At 40.3% G+C, this 15,388-nt stretch overlaps 2 protein-coding genes and 1 long non-coding RNA gene across 4 annotated transcripts in view; 1 reads left to right on the forward strand and 2 right to left on the reverse strand.

The window, feature by feature from the left end:
* Window positions 1–3,715: 3,715 nt before the first annotated feature.
* LOC139627563 (uncharacterized) lies at window positions 3,716–4,587 on the reverse strand. Its single transcript, XR_011692584.1, has 3 exons — window positions 4,424–4,587; window positions 3,936–4,109; window positions 3,716–3,849 (listed from the first exon to the last, which is right to left on the reverse strand). It is a non-coding gene; the product is annotated as an uncharacterized lncRNA (long non-coding RNA).
* A 3,235-nt stretch (window positions 4,588–7,822) lies between these two features.
* c2cd4a (C2 calcium dependent domain containing 4A) lies at window positions 7,823–9,638 on the reverse strand. Its single transcript, XM_071499014.1, has 2 exons — window positions 9,479–9,638; window positions 7,823–9,296 (listed from the first exon to the last, which is right to left on the reverse strand). The coding sequence occupies exon 2, from the start codon at window positions 9,267–9,269 to the stop codon at window positions 7,923–7,925; it is 1,347 nt and encodes a 448-aa protein (XP_071355115.1). The 5' UTR covers window positions 9,270–9,296; window positions 9,479–9,638; the 3' UTR covers window positions 7,823–7,922.
* Window positions 9,639–11,914: 2,276 nt separating this feature from the next.
* Window positions 11,915–15,388, forward strand: part of tln2b (talin 2b) — a 78,882-nt gene continuing 75,408 nt past the window's right edge. Inside the window, exon 1 of one of the 2 annotated variants that reach the window (XM_071499001.1) lies at window positions 11,915–12,430. The gene's annotated coding sequence lies outside the window, so the exon portion shown is untranslated. The remainder of the gene's footprint in view (window positions 12,431–15,388) is intronic. The other variant, XM_071498991.1, reaches the window with a different exon arrangement.

Below are 15,388 nucleotides of genomic sequence, written 5' to 3' on the forward strand. Positions count from 1 at the left end.
TAGACAATGTGCACAGTTTTTATTTGGCATCTACGCTCTGACCTCATCACTCCCCTTAAGCATACAGGCTCAGCAAAGCAGAGACATTACATACAGAGGCTGACGCCAGCTGCTGTTGTGTGGCCTCTACTACCGGTATATGGGCCATAAGAGGAATAATAAACGCTGTGTGAACTGGGCAATAGCAACCACATAACAATCCCGCAGCAACATTATCAATGCAGGGGATCTAGTGAATAGAAACTGATAAAAACCAAACCCAGAAATCCATCTAAAGTGCAGCAGCCAGGAAGGACTCTCCAATTTGTTAATTAATTGTTACATGGTTGAATTGTTGCTCATTTGTCAATTGACACCAAATTAAATGAACAGCAATTTTCGTAATTAATTAATCATTTAAATTGTGGTCAAAACAGTCACTGCGGAGAAAAACAGCTCATCTACAAGCAAATATTTTTCATTGCCACAAAGAAGTTAAGGACAAATGGTGAACTAACAGGTGGTTAGCCAATACCATGAGGCGGATCAATAAAGTAGCTAGCAGCATTAGCATCCTCAATGAGCCAATGACTAAAAAAACCCACGGAGCACAGCTAATGACTTAAGATAGACAAGTTGGCACAAAAAGTTTAATGCTTACCAGCATGGTCAGGTGAAGCAGTGATATAAATATATATATAAAAATGCAATATGTGTATAAATTGTATACAGGTTTGACAATAAATTGAGAGTCAGTTGATAAAATGTGAGTCTTCCAAAGCTGCCACCTCTCAGTCTCATTAGTTTGGGCTACCCACACTTCCATCTCTCCCCCAGCTTTCACAAAGCACTGAGTACATGAATAGGGCCTTGTTTAGTTAGACAAACTGCACAGTGTGTGCATCCCAGACTTTGAAGATTAGATCACAGAATGACGGGGGCTGCACAGTTTTAACAGCGCTTGTCGATCCATAAGATTACTTTTGATATAGCAATTCATCTCCTCTGTGTGAAAAGCTAAACTCAATTCATAGTCCGGCGACAACGTTGTTCTCTTACCAGTTTGGCAAAGAGATCTGAGTTAGTGTCAGCAACAGAGAAAATGCTCATAACATAATATAATAACATTGAAGCACAGCACTGTTCAAATTGATATAAAGATGGAGGCAAACATTTAAAAATGGCAAACCTATCTTGAAAAAGAAAGCATGACTTTATTTTTATGACGCAGTACAGAGGATTTAGTGTTTAAAGGTGCTATCATTCTATTCGTCCCTTGGGGCAAGACATAATTCTGGCACTTTGACTAGAATACATGTCTGGAGATACCTAATTGAGAAAAAAACTTGGATTTTGATAGCAAAGCTGCACCCAATGGATTTCATTTTTATAACTCAGCCCAAGACACCTGAGTCTGTGCACTCTTAACATCAATAACTGCAGTAACTCCTTGCTTACAACCAAGAGATGAGAAATTTATTAAGGCGGTATCAGTGCTTCAAAAGCAGCCAATTCTTCCCACATCTGACTTATTGCAGCTGTGGTCTCTGACTTTGACTACCATGAAAAATGAGGCTTATGCTAACTTGAAAGTGCAGTCTCGGAGCTTGAAGTCTGAATGTTTCATGGTTAAACTCAGCCGTCTCTCCTAAGGCAAACTCTTCCCTCAGCGCCACGGGTTGTGAAACTCTAGTACAAAATGACACTGCAGTTTACCCTGGTCTGTATCAGTTGGTTGCCCAGTAAACCAAACTGGTAAACAAAGACCCATCACCTAGCTTCCATGTTTACCCTCAGTTAAACATGTCTAGAGCCTGTGAACCATTTGTTATCTATCGCCCCTGGTTATATTTATAACCCCTTTGTGAATCATATGACGATACAGCAATTTCATGTACCAGAGGAAATTGATTTCCAAAGTCTGTGTGCTTCAATTTACACAATATTGAAGATGTAAAAATCAGATACAGCTTACCAGTAAAGGTGATGTCATTAAGTACACTTCAGTAAAAGACATGTTTCTCCTCTTTGCCCTTTGTTAAGTCAACACATTTAAGCATTAATAAATCACCATACCAATGACTGAGGATGGTTTTACCTGTAGTACTGATGAGCTGAACAGATGCTTATTACATTTCAAATCTGTGAGCAAGAAAGAGGGTTTCTCTTATTATGGAGAAGTTTTTTTGTAGACGCCACAGTGCCTTGAAATCATAATTAGACTTTACCTGATTTGTTGGTTCTTCAAAATGAAAGCAAAAGAGCCTGTTCTTCATCTAAATTATTATAATTTATCTGTCTCGCTGGTTTATTATAATGAAGATGGCAATTCAATAAATTTGGTGTTTATGGAACTACCACGACATTGGATTTCTCCCCTCAAATATGATAATTAAGTTGACAAATTATATAGGATGAGCGTATGAATTGACTCTCCCAGAATAAACAATGAGCTGTACAGCCCACAACTTTTATAACATCTCAAAGTCAAGGACAAACAAAGTCGGGGGAATTGGGACTGTGAAGTTCCTCTGTGGTTTGGATGTTGGTTGTATAAGTGGATCATAGGAAGTAGGACAGTAAAAATGACACAGACAGACCTAGATGTGTCTCATTGCCTCTCCCTCTCAGGGAACCTGATCAAGCACCAGACTGTATATTGACTGGGCAGACTAAACACACTGGCTAATGAATATTAGACATTAGGCACAAGGAGATTTGATCTAAAATGACATATCGATTGTTTAAAGTGAACCTTCTTTAAAAAAATATTCAATATAAGTAAAAGTGTCAGAAGAGGTGAATTTAACCCCCAGTTAATCATGAGTTAAATGATTAGACATTTGACTGAATCTTGACGTTGTGATTGGTAGACTAGGTGCTAGGTCTCTTTGAATCTATAAAACATGTTGCAAATTAATGTAAAACTCTTTTCTATATCTGTTTTAAATGTGCCCATCTACATAGACAATAATATAACAATAATTATATGTATCTGTATGTTTGTCTTAGAACAGCACAGATTATTCCCAACACAATATGTAAACTGCTTCCCACTTCATTTTAGATTCACAGGAAGGATGTATCGACAGCTGGCTTTGGATACAAGCAGCAGCAGCATGACTGAAGCTGAGATGCATCTGAATCAAACAGACAGGGACAGCCTCTATCAACCTATGTGTCGAAATAAAAGCATCTCACACATGAAAGGCAGGATCTCCATGGTTTCCCCTGGAGCTGGGCCTCGTTGCCATGGGAGTGGAAGGCTCTATTGGAAAAGGAAAAACACAGAAAGACAGGCAGGAAGACAGTGTCATCTTTCCATGTACCTAATCATGCAGTTTTTTTTTCCTCTTTGAGTCTAAATATACTTTTCATTGTGTTATTATTATAGTTTTTCTTTAAAGGTAATTGTAAAAGAAGCTCTAGTATATATTGTGCATGTAATCATTTTTTAAGGTCTAAAATTAGCTTTAATCAAACAAATCCAGCTATTCCTGTATCACCCCCTCTCCCATCCCCCCACCTCTGTCACATGACCTGTACGTGGCAAACTGTTTGCCTAACTGTGTAATGGCTGTTCAGCCAATATTGTGCAAGCCCTGTTCTGATTGTCCTAATGCAATTTACCATCCCATCAGCATGTGTCTGTTCCTGAGTGCAATCAGACATGTCACATGGAGCAACTGAGAAATGAACACACACAACCGGTGCGTTACACAAGGCCTCATGATGAGTTATTATTAGCCTTTACTTCTCACTGACACACCATCAAGATACACAGTATCGAAACATCCATGCTTGTGCATAACCGCTTTGCCAAGCCGGACCAGCACGGTGTTCAGAGGGTTTCATGTGGAGTTTCAGCACCTACAAAACAGAGCAGGGTCAAACGAGTTCAAACACCTTGGTTCTGTTTATATAAGTCTGATCTGATGTGAGGAAGTCCAACCTACAGTATGTTTGGTTGTTATGTACCAAACAGGTCACGGTTGGACTCAGTTCCATGCTGTTCCTGAGGTGATTGAGTAGGTGGTGTAACACAAGGCAGGTGCACAATCCCAGTGATGAGTCTGCTACGTGCAGATACAGCATGGTTTGTTCTTGGCCTTATCGTTAGCTGTGAATGTCTATACAGATGACAATATGTTAGGCGGTTGCAGGAAGTTGATTTTGTGCCATGGTTAAATAGATGTTGTAACTGATAAGTCAGAGGCAGAATGAATGACCTGACTTGTCAGTCTGACACTGGAAATATCAATAAAGTGGGATGCATTCAGTCAAATCAAAGATTCTGAGTCATATCAGTTATACCAATCATCTCAACATGCAAGTGTTATGTTTATTAATATTAAATTAAATTAAATTAAATTGATATTTTTTTCAGGGAAATGTTTTATAAACAAATTAAATTCATGTTCACATAAAATTTATGATCTCTTACCTCAATTAAATACTGCAGACTCCAGTGATTTTGGAGCATCATCAGGCATTACCAGGGTGTGGGTGTATGTGTGTGTGTGTGTGTGTGTGTGTGTGTGCGTGTGTCAGTCAGATCTGGTTTCATCTTGTGTCGTGATGTGTCCTCACACGAACTAATGACGCAGCTAAAATACATCATATATCCTGCTCATTACTTCCACTAATCTGGTGCAAAGCTGAACACGGAGGGTAGAATTCACTGGTTTGAAGAATGGGTCATAAACGGTGATGTCATTGCCCTGAAACAACAATCACCCACAGCAACACCACTAACATCATGGAAGATTTTGACCCTGTTTCATGAGGTAATTTGACAACAGTTGTTTAATGTTGTAACTGGGGATCAAATTAGGTATTTGATAAGATATATCTTTCTTGTATCAAGTACAGAATTTATAATATATATGTGTTGAACATGCTGACCTATTAAAAGACAATCAAAGATTGTTATTAACAGTCTCATTTAATCTGTGTATATGCAGTCAATAAGCTCAACTCCTTTCCTTACTGGTCTATTGATATCAGACATCTGAATACTTTGTCCTAACAGTGTCATGGCAGTGACAACAGGAGTCCATTCTTGCAGGATATATAATGGATTGCAGTGGGAGGTGGATAACAAATTACGATAGGGGTCCACTAGCTGTTGTCATTCCAAATCCAAAGCAGTTTGTACCCTAAGTACAAGGTGGAGTAAGGAATGTACTGGTGACTACATTGCTCAAGCACTGTTACAGTGATATTTTAAGGTGTATGTTATATTTTTTGGCACAATATAAGAGCCTGGTAAAACAGAAAACAAGATAAGGAAATTGGTTTGAACAGATTCATTTACGTAGGAAGGTTTAAAAAAAGACAAGTGAGATATGGTAGGGGAAGGGGAGCGTTTGCATTTCTTCGTAAGAAAACATTTTCTTTCCATTTGAAGAAACTAGAGAACAGTGAAAAGGGTTTGATGTAAATAGAGAGCTGAATATGGGAGAGGGAGATTTATAATATTCAACGATAATTTCGAAATGTAGTTGTTGTCATTTCCAGCTCGTTACTTTGATACTGTAAATGTGCATTAGCTGGGCAAAGGCATCCTGGTGAATGAAGGTAACCAGGCAACTGTTTTCAGACACTTGAGATTAAGCCAGTGCACTTCCCCTTTTGTGCGTTTACATTCATGATGCATAGCTCTTAGGGAGACAGATGTTTCCTACAGATGATATGAAATTACTTGTAGTAATCAGTTGTAAGTGCAAAACAGCCCACATCTTTGTATTTCCATTTCTGATGTAAATGTTAGTATATTTCTTCATGTTTAGAGTCATATGTTCTAAAGGGAAATATAAAGATCTACTCTAGAAATATTTTTGTGTGTTTTAGTTAGGATTGTCTGACCTGCCTTGTGTATTTATGACAACTTTATTGGTCAGACTTTCTTCTTAAACAGTGCAGCGCGAGGTCAGCACTAAAGATGTGCTGTGTTTGAGGAAGTAGTGGTTTTCCAGGATGTTAATAGGAAATGTTGTCATTATTTAATGCTTTTTTTTTCAGTGTCCATTTGGTAGACACATTTTTGTATGGGCGGCACCAGCACAGATCAAGGTCCTAATGCAGCTGTAGTGTGCTCTATAAAACCAATGCTTCTGCTCTTTTGAATGAAGATAGATTAGCGGAAATCCCTCTGAATCCTATCAGTGGTTGACCAGCAAGGGGAATCACAGGTAATTCTCATTTATTACAGGGCATTTCACAGCTGAGTCAACACTCAGTACAAAAGTGTCCAACAGTATCAGCCTCCTTGCAGAATCTGGTAACACATCCTGTATGCAGAGAGGTATTGTTGAAAAATGTAGGTTGTCTGTGTGGGATTTTTATAGGCTTCTTTGACAGAAATGAGATGTTCCTCTGTGTTACAGTAACGTCAAAGCCTGTGTATTAAGCCACGCATTGTCGAAACACAAAACCCTTATTTCCATCAAAACAATTGAGAGGGGATTGCAGGTTCTTTGTGGCCCTGCTGAAACTGTAGTTCAAACTGAAAGTGGATCACGAGCTATATTTGTCCAGAGGCTTTTCTCAGTGGCACAATGCAAACTGTAAAATCTGGTAAAATATTTGCATTATAAAGCATGCGTCATTACAGACACTGAGCTTTGAAACCAGTCTCCCAGCAGGTTATATTCTACTGTTGGTAGCAATAGCCATTTATATGTATTTTTGAATGCTTCCCATCTGCTCACATTACTGTATGTTGTTTTGTCATATACTGTATAACCAGCAGTTGTCCCCTTTCAGAGCTTTTCTGAGCCCTGAGAAACCTATTAATCTTTAACTAGGAGCTATAGTGGCAGCCAGTGCTTTTAAGCCTGATGTTTATTGCAGCAAGCAGCAGGATATACTTGCCTGGAGTCTACATTAAGAGCTGCTGCTCTGTTCAGTTGTGTAAACATGTATCTATATTGCATAGAGAGATGCTGTCTTTTGGCTTCAACAAAAATATAGTGATTGGCTCTGTAGTAGTTCAGAAAAGAAGCCTGTTTTAGTTCACACTTATAAGCAGTGCAGTTAATTTCTTTTATTTAGCCTTTTAGCCACCTGAATTATATTCAAATTCTCAGGCCAGTTGATATTTTCAGTCAGAGCTGTGGTTTGTATTGTCACGCCTCCATTAAGATAAAACATTTTGTAAGAGAAAAAAAGTACCTTTTCCTGTGACTAAAAAGAAAAAAAAAAACTTAAATGATCTACCTCACAAGGAAACTATTTGTAGGTTTTACTGAGAAATATTATCCTCATAATTTATGAACAACCAGAGGAAATCTTCCTCATACAGCTTCAGTTGATATTCATGAAACGGGACAGTAACACTGTCTGTGTCATAATGTATCAGTGTATGTCTGTATCTGTTCTGTATCACAGCGGAAAAAAAGCTTCTTTTGTGCACTGATTGAAATTATGCATACTCAACTCAAAACTCCCCTCTAAGGTATCTGGTTTCGAGTGATATTTTTAATCATTGGAAAGGTCAGGAAGAAAACAACAGGCTTAGGAGAAATATGAGATGGTGGTTATCTCACGCCAGCTGATACTGCAGCCACACTAACACACCAATAAAAGATGGCTGAAAAGGCTGTAAATCATTATTTCAACATTCTTGTTTTTATTTATGAGAAATGATGAGGTAAGGATTAGCTTTTTGTTGGCGGTGCATTTGTTTTTCTGATATCATTATTATCCTGAGAATTTCTGAAAACATGTATTTTTAAAAACTGGTTGAACTGGTCTGCACAGACACAGTTTATGATATTACAATGAATCCATGTCAGCACAGAGTCTTATTTTGAAATGTATTAATGACAAACAACCTCAGTGTTTTCCATAATTTAATCATTATAAAATCTCGATTTACAATACAAAAATGAAAATAAATAATTGAATTCATAAATAAACTGATGAGGAAATACTTAGGTTTATAATGGCACAATGCTAGAAAGAGGCAAATCACAATCACCAAGGAGATAGTCTCTTTTCAGGGTGGACATTTTGTTCACCACTTTAAAGCGAAGGGACCGTTGGCTGAGGTCCTCCTCTGAGATACCATCAAAGAAGAAATCCTCATTGAAGATGGGATTACGGCTCTTTCTGATGACTGTACTGCGTTGCTTCTGGACTTTTCCAGGAACCAGAGAGAGGCTGATGCTGCAGTTGATAATCTTAGGATCTACAGAGAGCGGATATAGGCCCTCAGCACTGATCAGTCGAACCCGTAGTCTTTGGTTATCCAGACAGTACTCAGCTGAGAGTCTCAGGCTGCCGTCTTTCCCTATGGGTACCATTCTTTCCTTCATGACCCTCTCTCTGTGCAGAGTCAAGTCCATGGGGAAGATGGTGGGTGGCGCCAGGCTGTAGTTACTGGGCAGGCCTTCAGCTAACCCCTCTGATGCCCTCCTCATGACATTGGGGCTGTTGTCTGTGGAGCTGCCTTCATCTGTGGATAGAGAATTGTTCCTGGACACCATCGCCTTCCTCATGTTCCTTGACAACAGAAGTTCATGACTCAGTGTTTTGAAGAGGGAAGACTTGGCGGGGCACCTGGTCAGCAGTGGCGAGCTGAAAGGAGAGGATTCAGTAGAGGAAGTCGTATCACTGTCCAGAGTGGTCTGCCAGTTCAGGGTGTAGCATCTCGGTGACAGCCTGGAGGTCAGGGTGTTAAGACTGAAAGAGGAAGGAGAGGACGAAGGTGAGGTGGAGGGGGAGACTTTGGAGCACATGCTGGAACGACTCCTGGGCAGCAGCAGTGGAGAGGAGCCAGGATCAGAGTGGAAGAGTGACTCCTTCCTTCTAGTGTGGGGGCTCTCCAGTAATGTGCAAAAGCCATAGCAGGTCTGGGCTTTGGCCAGGTGTGGAAGGGACAAGGCAGCCTGACTCTGGGGATCTGCATTGGTGGTCTCCTCATCACTGCAGCCATCGTGTGGGCTCTCATCCACGCTCTCCACCTGAATAATGTGTGGGTTGAGAGGCTCATGATGCGTCACCTCTATTTCAGGGCTAGCCCTCTCACAGGGAGACACCTTCATAACACGAGCGGCTCTGCCCTGCTCCGCAGACTTCATCTCATGCAGCGATGGGATAGTTGGTGGGATGCAGAACTCTGGGATGTTGTCAGGGGTGATGACATTAGGACAGAGAGAAGTCCTTTTGGGTTTGTCAACTCTTTCTCCAAACATGATATCACCAATTCTAAAGCTGAGCTCGGCTGATGGGATGGGCAGGTTAGATCTCTCCACTGACACACGGATCTTCTCCACCACCCACATGGGTCCTCTGGTAGAAATGGAGATACTCTGGAAAATCAAAAGAATATGCTTGTGAAGTCTCCTGAAATCAAACACACACACACATATGCACATACACACACACACACACACACACACACACACACACACACACACACACACACAGACTATAAAAAGAAAATTGTGCCCTAACATCTAAAATCATAAACTTTGCAGGAAGACTTTCTTACCTTATGTTCTGAAGATATGGATCAGCCACTAAGTGTTCCCGAACAGGACGGACTGATTGCTCCTGCTAAAAGTCCCTGAGGCTCTCTTGACAGCAGATGGAGGTTCCCTCTTGTCAAGAGCAGCACATCTGTGGCTGTTTGAGAGACGCAGGCAGTTTAAATGAAGCAGGAAACCAGTGTATCTAACACACGCCCCCTATGCTGCTTGAACAGGATCCTCCCTCTCTCCTTGGCCACCGGTTCCCATGGAAATATCCAAACCACAACAGAGTTCAATGGTCCTGTGGTAGCCATTGTACTGTTGGTTTAGATAAGTTCACTACTTAAAAACTGTTTTTAAACAAATGGTAGGCTTTTAACTCACATGTTTGCTTTTCCATGTATTTAAATTAGATGGTTGCATGACCTTGATCCGCAAAGATAAATGAAGGGATCTGATAAGATAATGATTTGGCATAATTTTTAGAGTATTTGAAGTGCTAACTTTAAGTGGCAAAGGTTCAAGGGATAAAACTGGCCAAGCTGAACTGAGTTTAGGAGAGTTACAGGTCAATCAGTCCTCCATCTAAAGTGTTTCAGTGAGAATAATGGTTAATAACTTGCCACTGAAGTCCTTGTGGTATTGAAATGAATTTGGCAAGTGCTACTGGTTGAGCCATCTGGCGTAAGTATATTCTATATCTGTTTAGTACTTACCCTCATTTTGAAAGAAATGAGTGTGATTGATTTAAATTTTTTTTTAATTTTTTTTTATTTTTATGGCTGCATCATCACATGATTCTCAATAGAATTTCCATCACAACAAACCCCTGTCCCTGTAATTCAGCCTGATATATCTTTCCAGCTGTTAGGATCTTGACTTGAAATTTAAGATGAGCTTTTCACATCATCCAGCACTTTACCATCCTAAAGAGCAGCAGTGTTTGTAAGGCAGAACATAATATCTCTTTATCAGAGATGTGATTTCTGAAAAGTCAACATCAGTGTTAAAACAGCCCAGGAGAACAGTGATTTATTTTCACCCACACTCACCGTTGCTCTTTAGGTCTTCAGCATTTGCTAAACATTGTAATGTCAGTGCTACCCTCTTGTGGTAGGACACAAAGCAGCTGTATTATGACTGATTCATGCTTGACAGAGAGGTGTAATTTTGTCAAGCCTGCACTGGAGAGCTATAACTTGACAGTTATTGTTTTTTAACACACACTCAAACAGTGAAAGCAAACCAGTGTTGCCTATGTTTGATATGCTACTGCAATAAACACAGTCTTTTTGACAGTTTTGTCCCTTGGCTCTCTATATTGAAAAGTGGTAAGGCAAAAAAGCTCTACTCTGCACAGGACAAGGTTCAAGTGGAGTAACTTGGTTACCACCTGTTACCAGGCACTAAAAGACAGAATGATGTCAGTGCTAACAATATACCAGGAAAGTGTCCTAAATGGGGTACTTCTCAGAAATGCTTTCCAAAATGTTCAGATCACATCAGCAATTCAAGCGTAGCTCTCAAACTTCTTGTTCCTTGCAAGCCAAAGTGTAAGAATGTAATGGATTTGAGATACATTTTAGAGATGGTATAGGCATAAATAGAAAATAAATATGAACTCTATTTCTCTGAAAATATCATGCAACCTGACATGCACAGACATGCGTTACACGCCTATTGTGGGTCTCTGTGTGTGTCTGCTTCATGTGTGATACCTGCAAGAATCAAAATCATTTTACGTGATTTAGCACAACATGTGTACTGATTGGCAGGATAAAAAGGTTTTAAAGTTCCAAATTTCATTGCTGTCATCAACAACAGATTTTAGGGAATAGTCCAGCATTTTCTGCGATTCAGCGGAGAAGTGGGAGTCAAGCAAAAATATCTTGAGTATCTATGCAGAAACAGATGATCATCCCTCCTATAATATTTGCATGTATGAAATATTAATAATGCACATTAATACGTTGTGGATAGATATTACAACACTTAAAATCCTGTGGTCTGTCTTCTATTTCCAGCGTCTGAGCTTTTCTTTGCGTGGATGTTCGTGTAATTTCCATTAGGGGGCAGTATATGTTTACAAAATAACAGCACACCCACTAAGAGAGCTTCTAGTCTGATTGATACATTAAATATACTCCAAATATACCCTAATTATTATTATTTATGCAAAGTGCTCTCTTCAAAATACAGAAGTGAAGAACATGGTTTATGAATTCATCATTGAGCTTCGCGTAAATCCCTCCACAAGAGACAGGCGTTCCTTAAAAAAAAAAAAAAAAAAAAAAAAAAATCTTAACAGGTTTCATGCTCTTTCCAGATGGCATCTGTTTGAGATGTGCGGCCTGCTGTTGTGCAGTTTAAACAGCATCCTCCACGGGGCATTAATGTGACCCTGCGTAAAGGCCAACCCTCGTGTCAGAGTGGGACAGAGCGCGGCACAGCAACGGGGACCGTCCCCCCGCTAATGCTCGTGTGTGCTGACACGCTTTTGGCAGACGCACTTCACTGCACACATTCAAAGCATTTTTTCAAAATAAGAGGGGACTCAGTCATTCAAATCTTTCTTCATTTTTTTTTTTTTTTTTTTTTTTTTTTTTTTTTATGCGTGCACGATGCATCCACATGATTGTCAGGTCTATTTTATCTCTCAGGGTCGTTGGTTTGAATGAATACTCCTGAGGCTTTAAATCTGTCCAGCTGGGGGGCTACATCTTTATGATTATCAGGCACCGTGGGTGAGTGTGACGCCGCTTCCTTTTTTTCGGCGCATAGATATGTGGTCGCTTTTTTTTTTTTTCTCCTCTTCCCATCTCTCTCCACTGTACGATAAACGAGGAGGGGCTTGATGCCGTGGAGGAGGCAGGCAGGCAGGCTGAGCTGAGCTGAGCTGACCCGCTTGCGGTGTGTGTCGCCTAGCCTACATCCAAGTCAGCCCGAATGCATTAACAAGCGACAGACATCAGGTAGGATTTCGCCTTCATTTTTTTTTTTTTTTCTTCCCTAAGATATTTTCCTGTGTCTCTTAAAACCCCGGCGCTGTTGATGAAGGTGCTGTTCCTCCCAAACGGGCTCACTACAGGGAGGCAGGCGGACCCGCTCGATGTTATGGCTCAGCATGAAGCGCTGAAAACATTTCATATTAACAGCCTGCAGACGACCTTTTCACATGACTAGTGGGATGTGGTCCACTCCACCCTCTCCTTCTTCTTCTTTGGATCCCACATCAGTCGATTTGCTTCGGCTGGTGCTATTATGAGCCTGACAAGTCTCATTTCTTCGCCTGAAATGTGACTGACTGCTTTTGACATTGACAGATAAAAGGTGAAAAAAGATGAATGTTTCATTGGCCTGTTTGTTTGCCGTTGTTTCTGCATGTTATGTATTTAAGCTGGCCGAATTCTGTGCCTTGAAGTAGGTTAAATAGGAAACTAATACAGCCCGGCTTCAGCATCAGTGCTGCTCTGCAAAGAAATGTGCTGTACAGTAACTTGGACTTGACCTGAATGTTATCTGGATCTGCTCAACATCAAAGCTGACATTGACAATGTGAGGCTGAAGTGGGCATGCTTGGGATGTAACCACTGAGGATTTAGAGTAGGCTGGCAAAAAAAAAAAAAAAAAAAAAATGTGGGCAGAATAGGCAGAGGACAGTCCATAATGGGCAGTTTGGTCAAGTTTCTTAAGACTGTAAAGGCTTGCATGCCCAGTCATCCTTGGCCCCAGTGGTAAAAAAAAAAAAAAAAATCTGCTACTTCACAGATCCCAGTAGGAAAATTCCTTCTTTTCATCTGACACACCTGCCTGCTTGCAGAGATAAAGAGTGCACACTCACCTGGCTATGGTGCAGTTACTTTTTCCAAGGCGCCAGCAGGGAGGAAGTGCACCCTCTGACTGACTGAAGGACATGTCTGCTTTAGCACTAGGCCGCCCTGCTGCCCATATAGATGCTTAGGTACTACACTAGTGAAGTGGTTGTTTTACACAGTCATGGGTGAGAGTGACGTTGCTCCTATGCAGTAACTGTGGGGTGAAGGGGCCGCACAGTAAACCCCAACAATTCTTTCCATGGTTGGTTTTCCATACAGTGCAAAAGTTTGTGGAACAAATGAATGATTGTTGGGCTGACTCGTCACACCAAACCACATTAGCTACCACGTTAGCCTCTTTTGACATAGTCATTTACTGAAGGGGCTTTTGGCTGCTATGACCAACTGTTTGAAAGATTTCACCCCGCCCCTCTACGTTATAAAGCAGCTGACTATGTACTATGAGAGGAATCTTGGATAGCAAGGGTCAATTCAAGGATACTCATTCTGTGAGGAGGGTTTTTAGAACGATACAGCAGAGTGACATGTTTCACCTGAGTGATGTAACTAGAAATGTCAAGGTGCCTCAGCTGAGAATCTGGATATCTTTACCATCACTGACACGCTGGGGGCTTGGTTCCAACAGGGAGTACCTGCACTAAAAATGTACTCCCTGATGGTACCAGTTAGTGCAGGGTAAAAGCATCCACCAAGTACACAATAGGAAGTGCTACATGAGCTCCTCTGTAGTGTTTTAAAGCATAACTAATGAAAAACATGCAAACTTTCTTCCATTTTACAGGATGTTTTGTGTTGCTTTGTTTCATTTATACACAGTTTCTCGTGGCCTTATGTAGTTGTGTGCAAAGTAAATGCTTAGATTGCTGCAGCCTGGTTGGACAGAATCCATCCTTCTGAAAGCTGCACCATCCATACAGTGTGCATACTGTGTCTCAAAGCAAAATAGTTTGCCTGTTGACAGTTGGAGGTGTCAGACATTGGCACCTTTGCTTTGTAGTCTGCTTCAGGTGTGATGGATAGAGGTCTTGGTGAATCACTGAACCTTAATAGAAATACTAAAGACATGCATTTTGTCAGAAATGTTGACACATCACCCAAATGCGTGTTTTGTTTTAAGCCTTTTTTGGGAATTTCTTATCTCTATCTATGATATATGTCAGCATATTTAAAAAACAATCAGAAAATGTGAGTAATAGGATCACATGTGTGTCCCTTATGATGTGTAGAGAAAAGATTTGTTGAATGGCAGATTGTCAAAATGTGCCAATAGAGAATAATCTCTAGATTACATAGTGCCAGAAATAAATACCTTTTCCATATCATGGTATTGAGCTAGATTGTCTGTTGGATTAATGTATGTAAATTTAGACTAGCCATAATATATTTGATCATTGTATGTGTGTGTGTGTGTGTATATATATATATATATATATATATATATATAGTTTTTGTGACAATGGATGGAAATGCTGTTTGCAGTAGTAAGAGCAAATAACATTGTGCATTCAGATATCTCTTTTTGTGTAAATACTGAGGGGATGTAAATCTTAACAGTGGTACACTGCACCTGTTGGTTCACAGCATGACACCTTTGTTTGCCCAAGTTTAATACAAAAGTAGAGACCTTCCAAGTCAGAACATCTACAATGAGCACTGTATACTTTCCCATAACACAGTACACGGCTATAATTAGATCACAGCACCACCAATGTCACAAGCTCACATGCAGAAAGCATCTGCCAGTGGCAACTGATAAAGGCGTACTGTTCCATCGAGCAACACACTAGATGCTATTCACAAGTCCCAAGGTTATAAAAGCAACGTTTGCCTGTTTGTAAGATTGTGCTAAAAGAAGTCAGAAAAGTTTGAAACTTAAAACATAAAAAGTAGCACACATTTGTTGATATTGTCAACAGTCTACACCACTTCCTCCAAGCTTCTGAAATATTTAATGCTGCGATTTCACTTTGCAGTGGTAATTAAAACCAAGCACTATTTAAATGGTGCCTTTTTCCCCACTTATTGCCAGCTATTGAGGAGGCCATTACCACAGTGATTCTTTATTATGGGAAGCTATTAAGGGTATCTCTGCTA

This window comes from Trachinotus anak, unplaced genomic scaffold (assembly GCF_046630095.1).
Source record: "Trachinotus anak isolate AG129_WGS33_773 ecotype Australia unplaced genomic scaffold, CSIRO_AGI_Tana_v1 ptg000002l, whole genome shotgun sequence".
In the NCBI taxonomy this organism is placed as follows: Eukaryota; Metazoa; Chordata; class Actinopteri; order Carangiformes; family Carangidae; genus Trachinotus; species Trachinotus anak.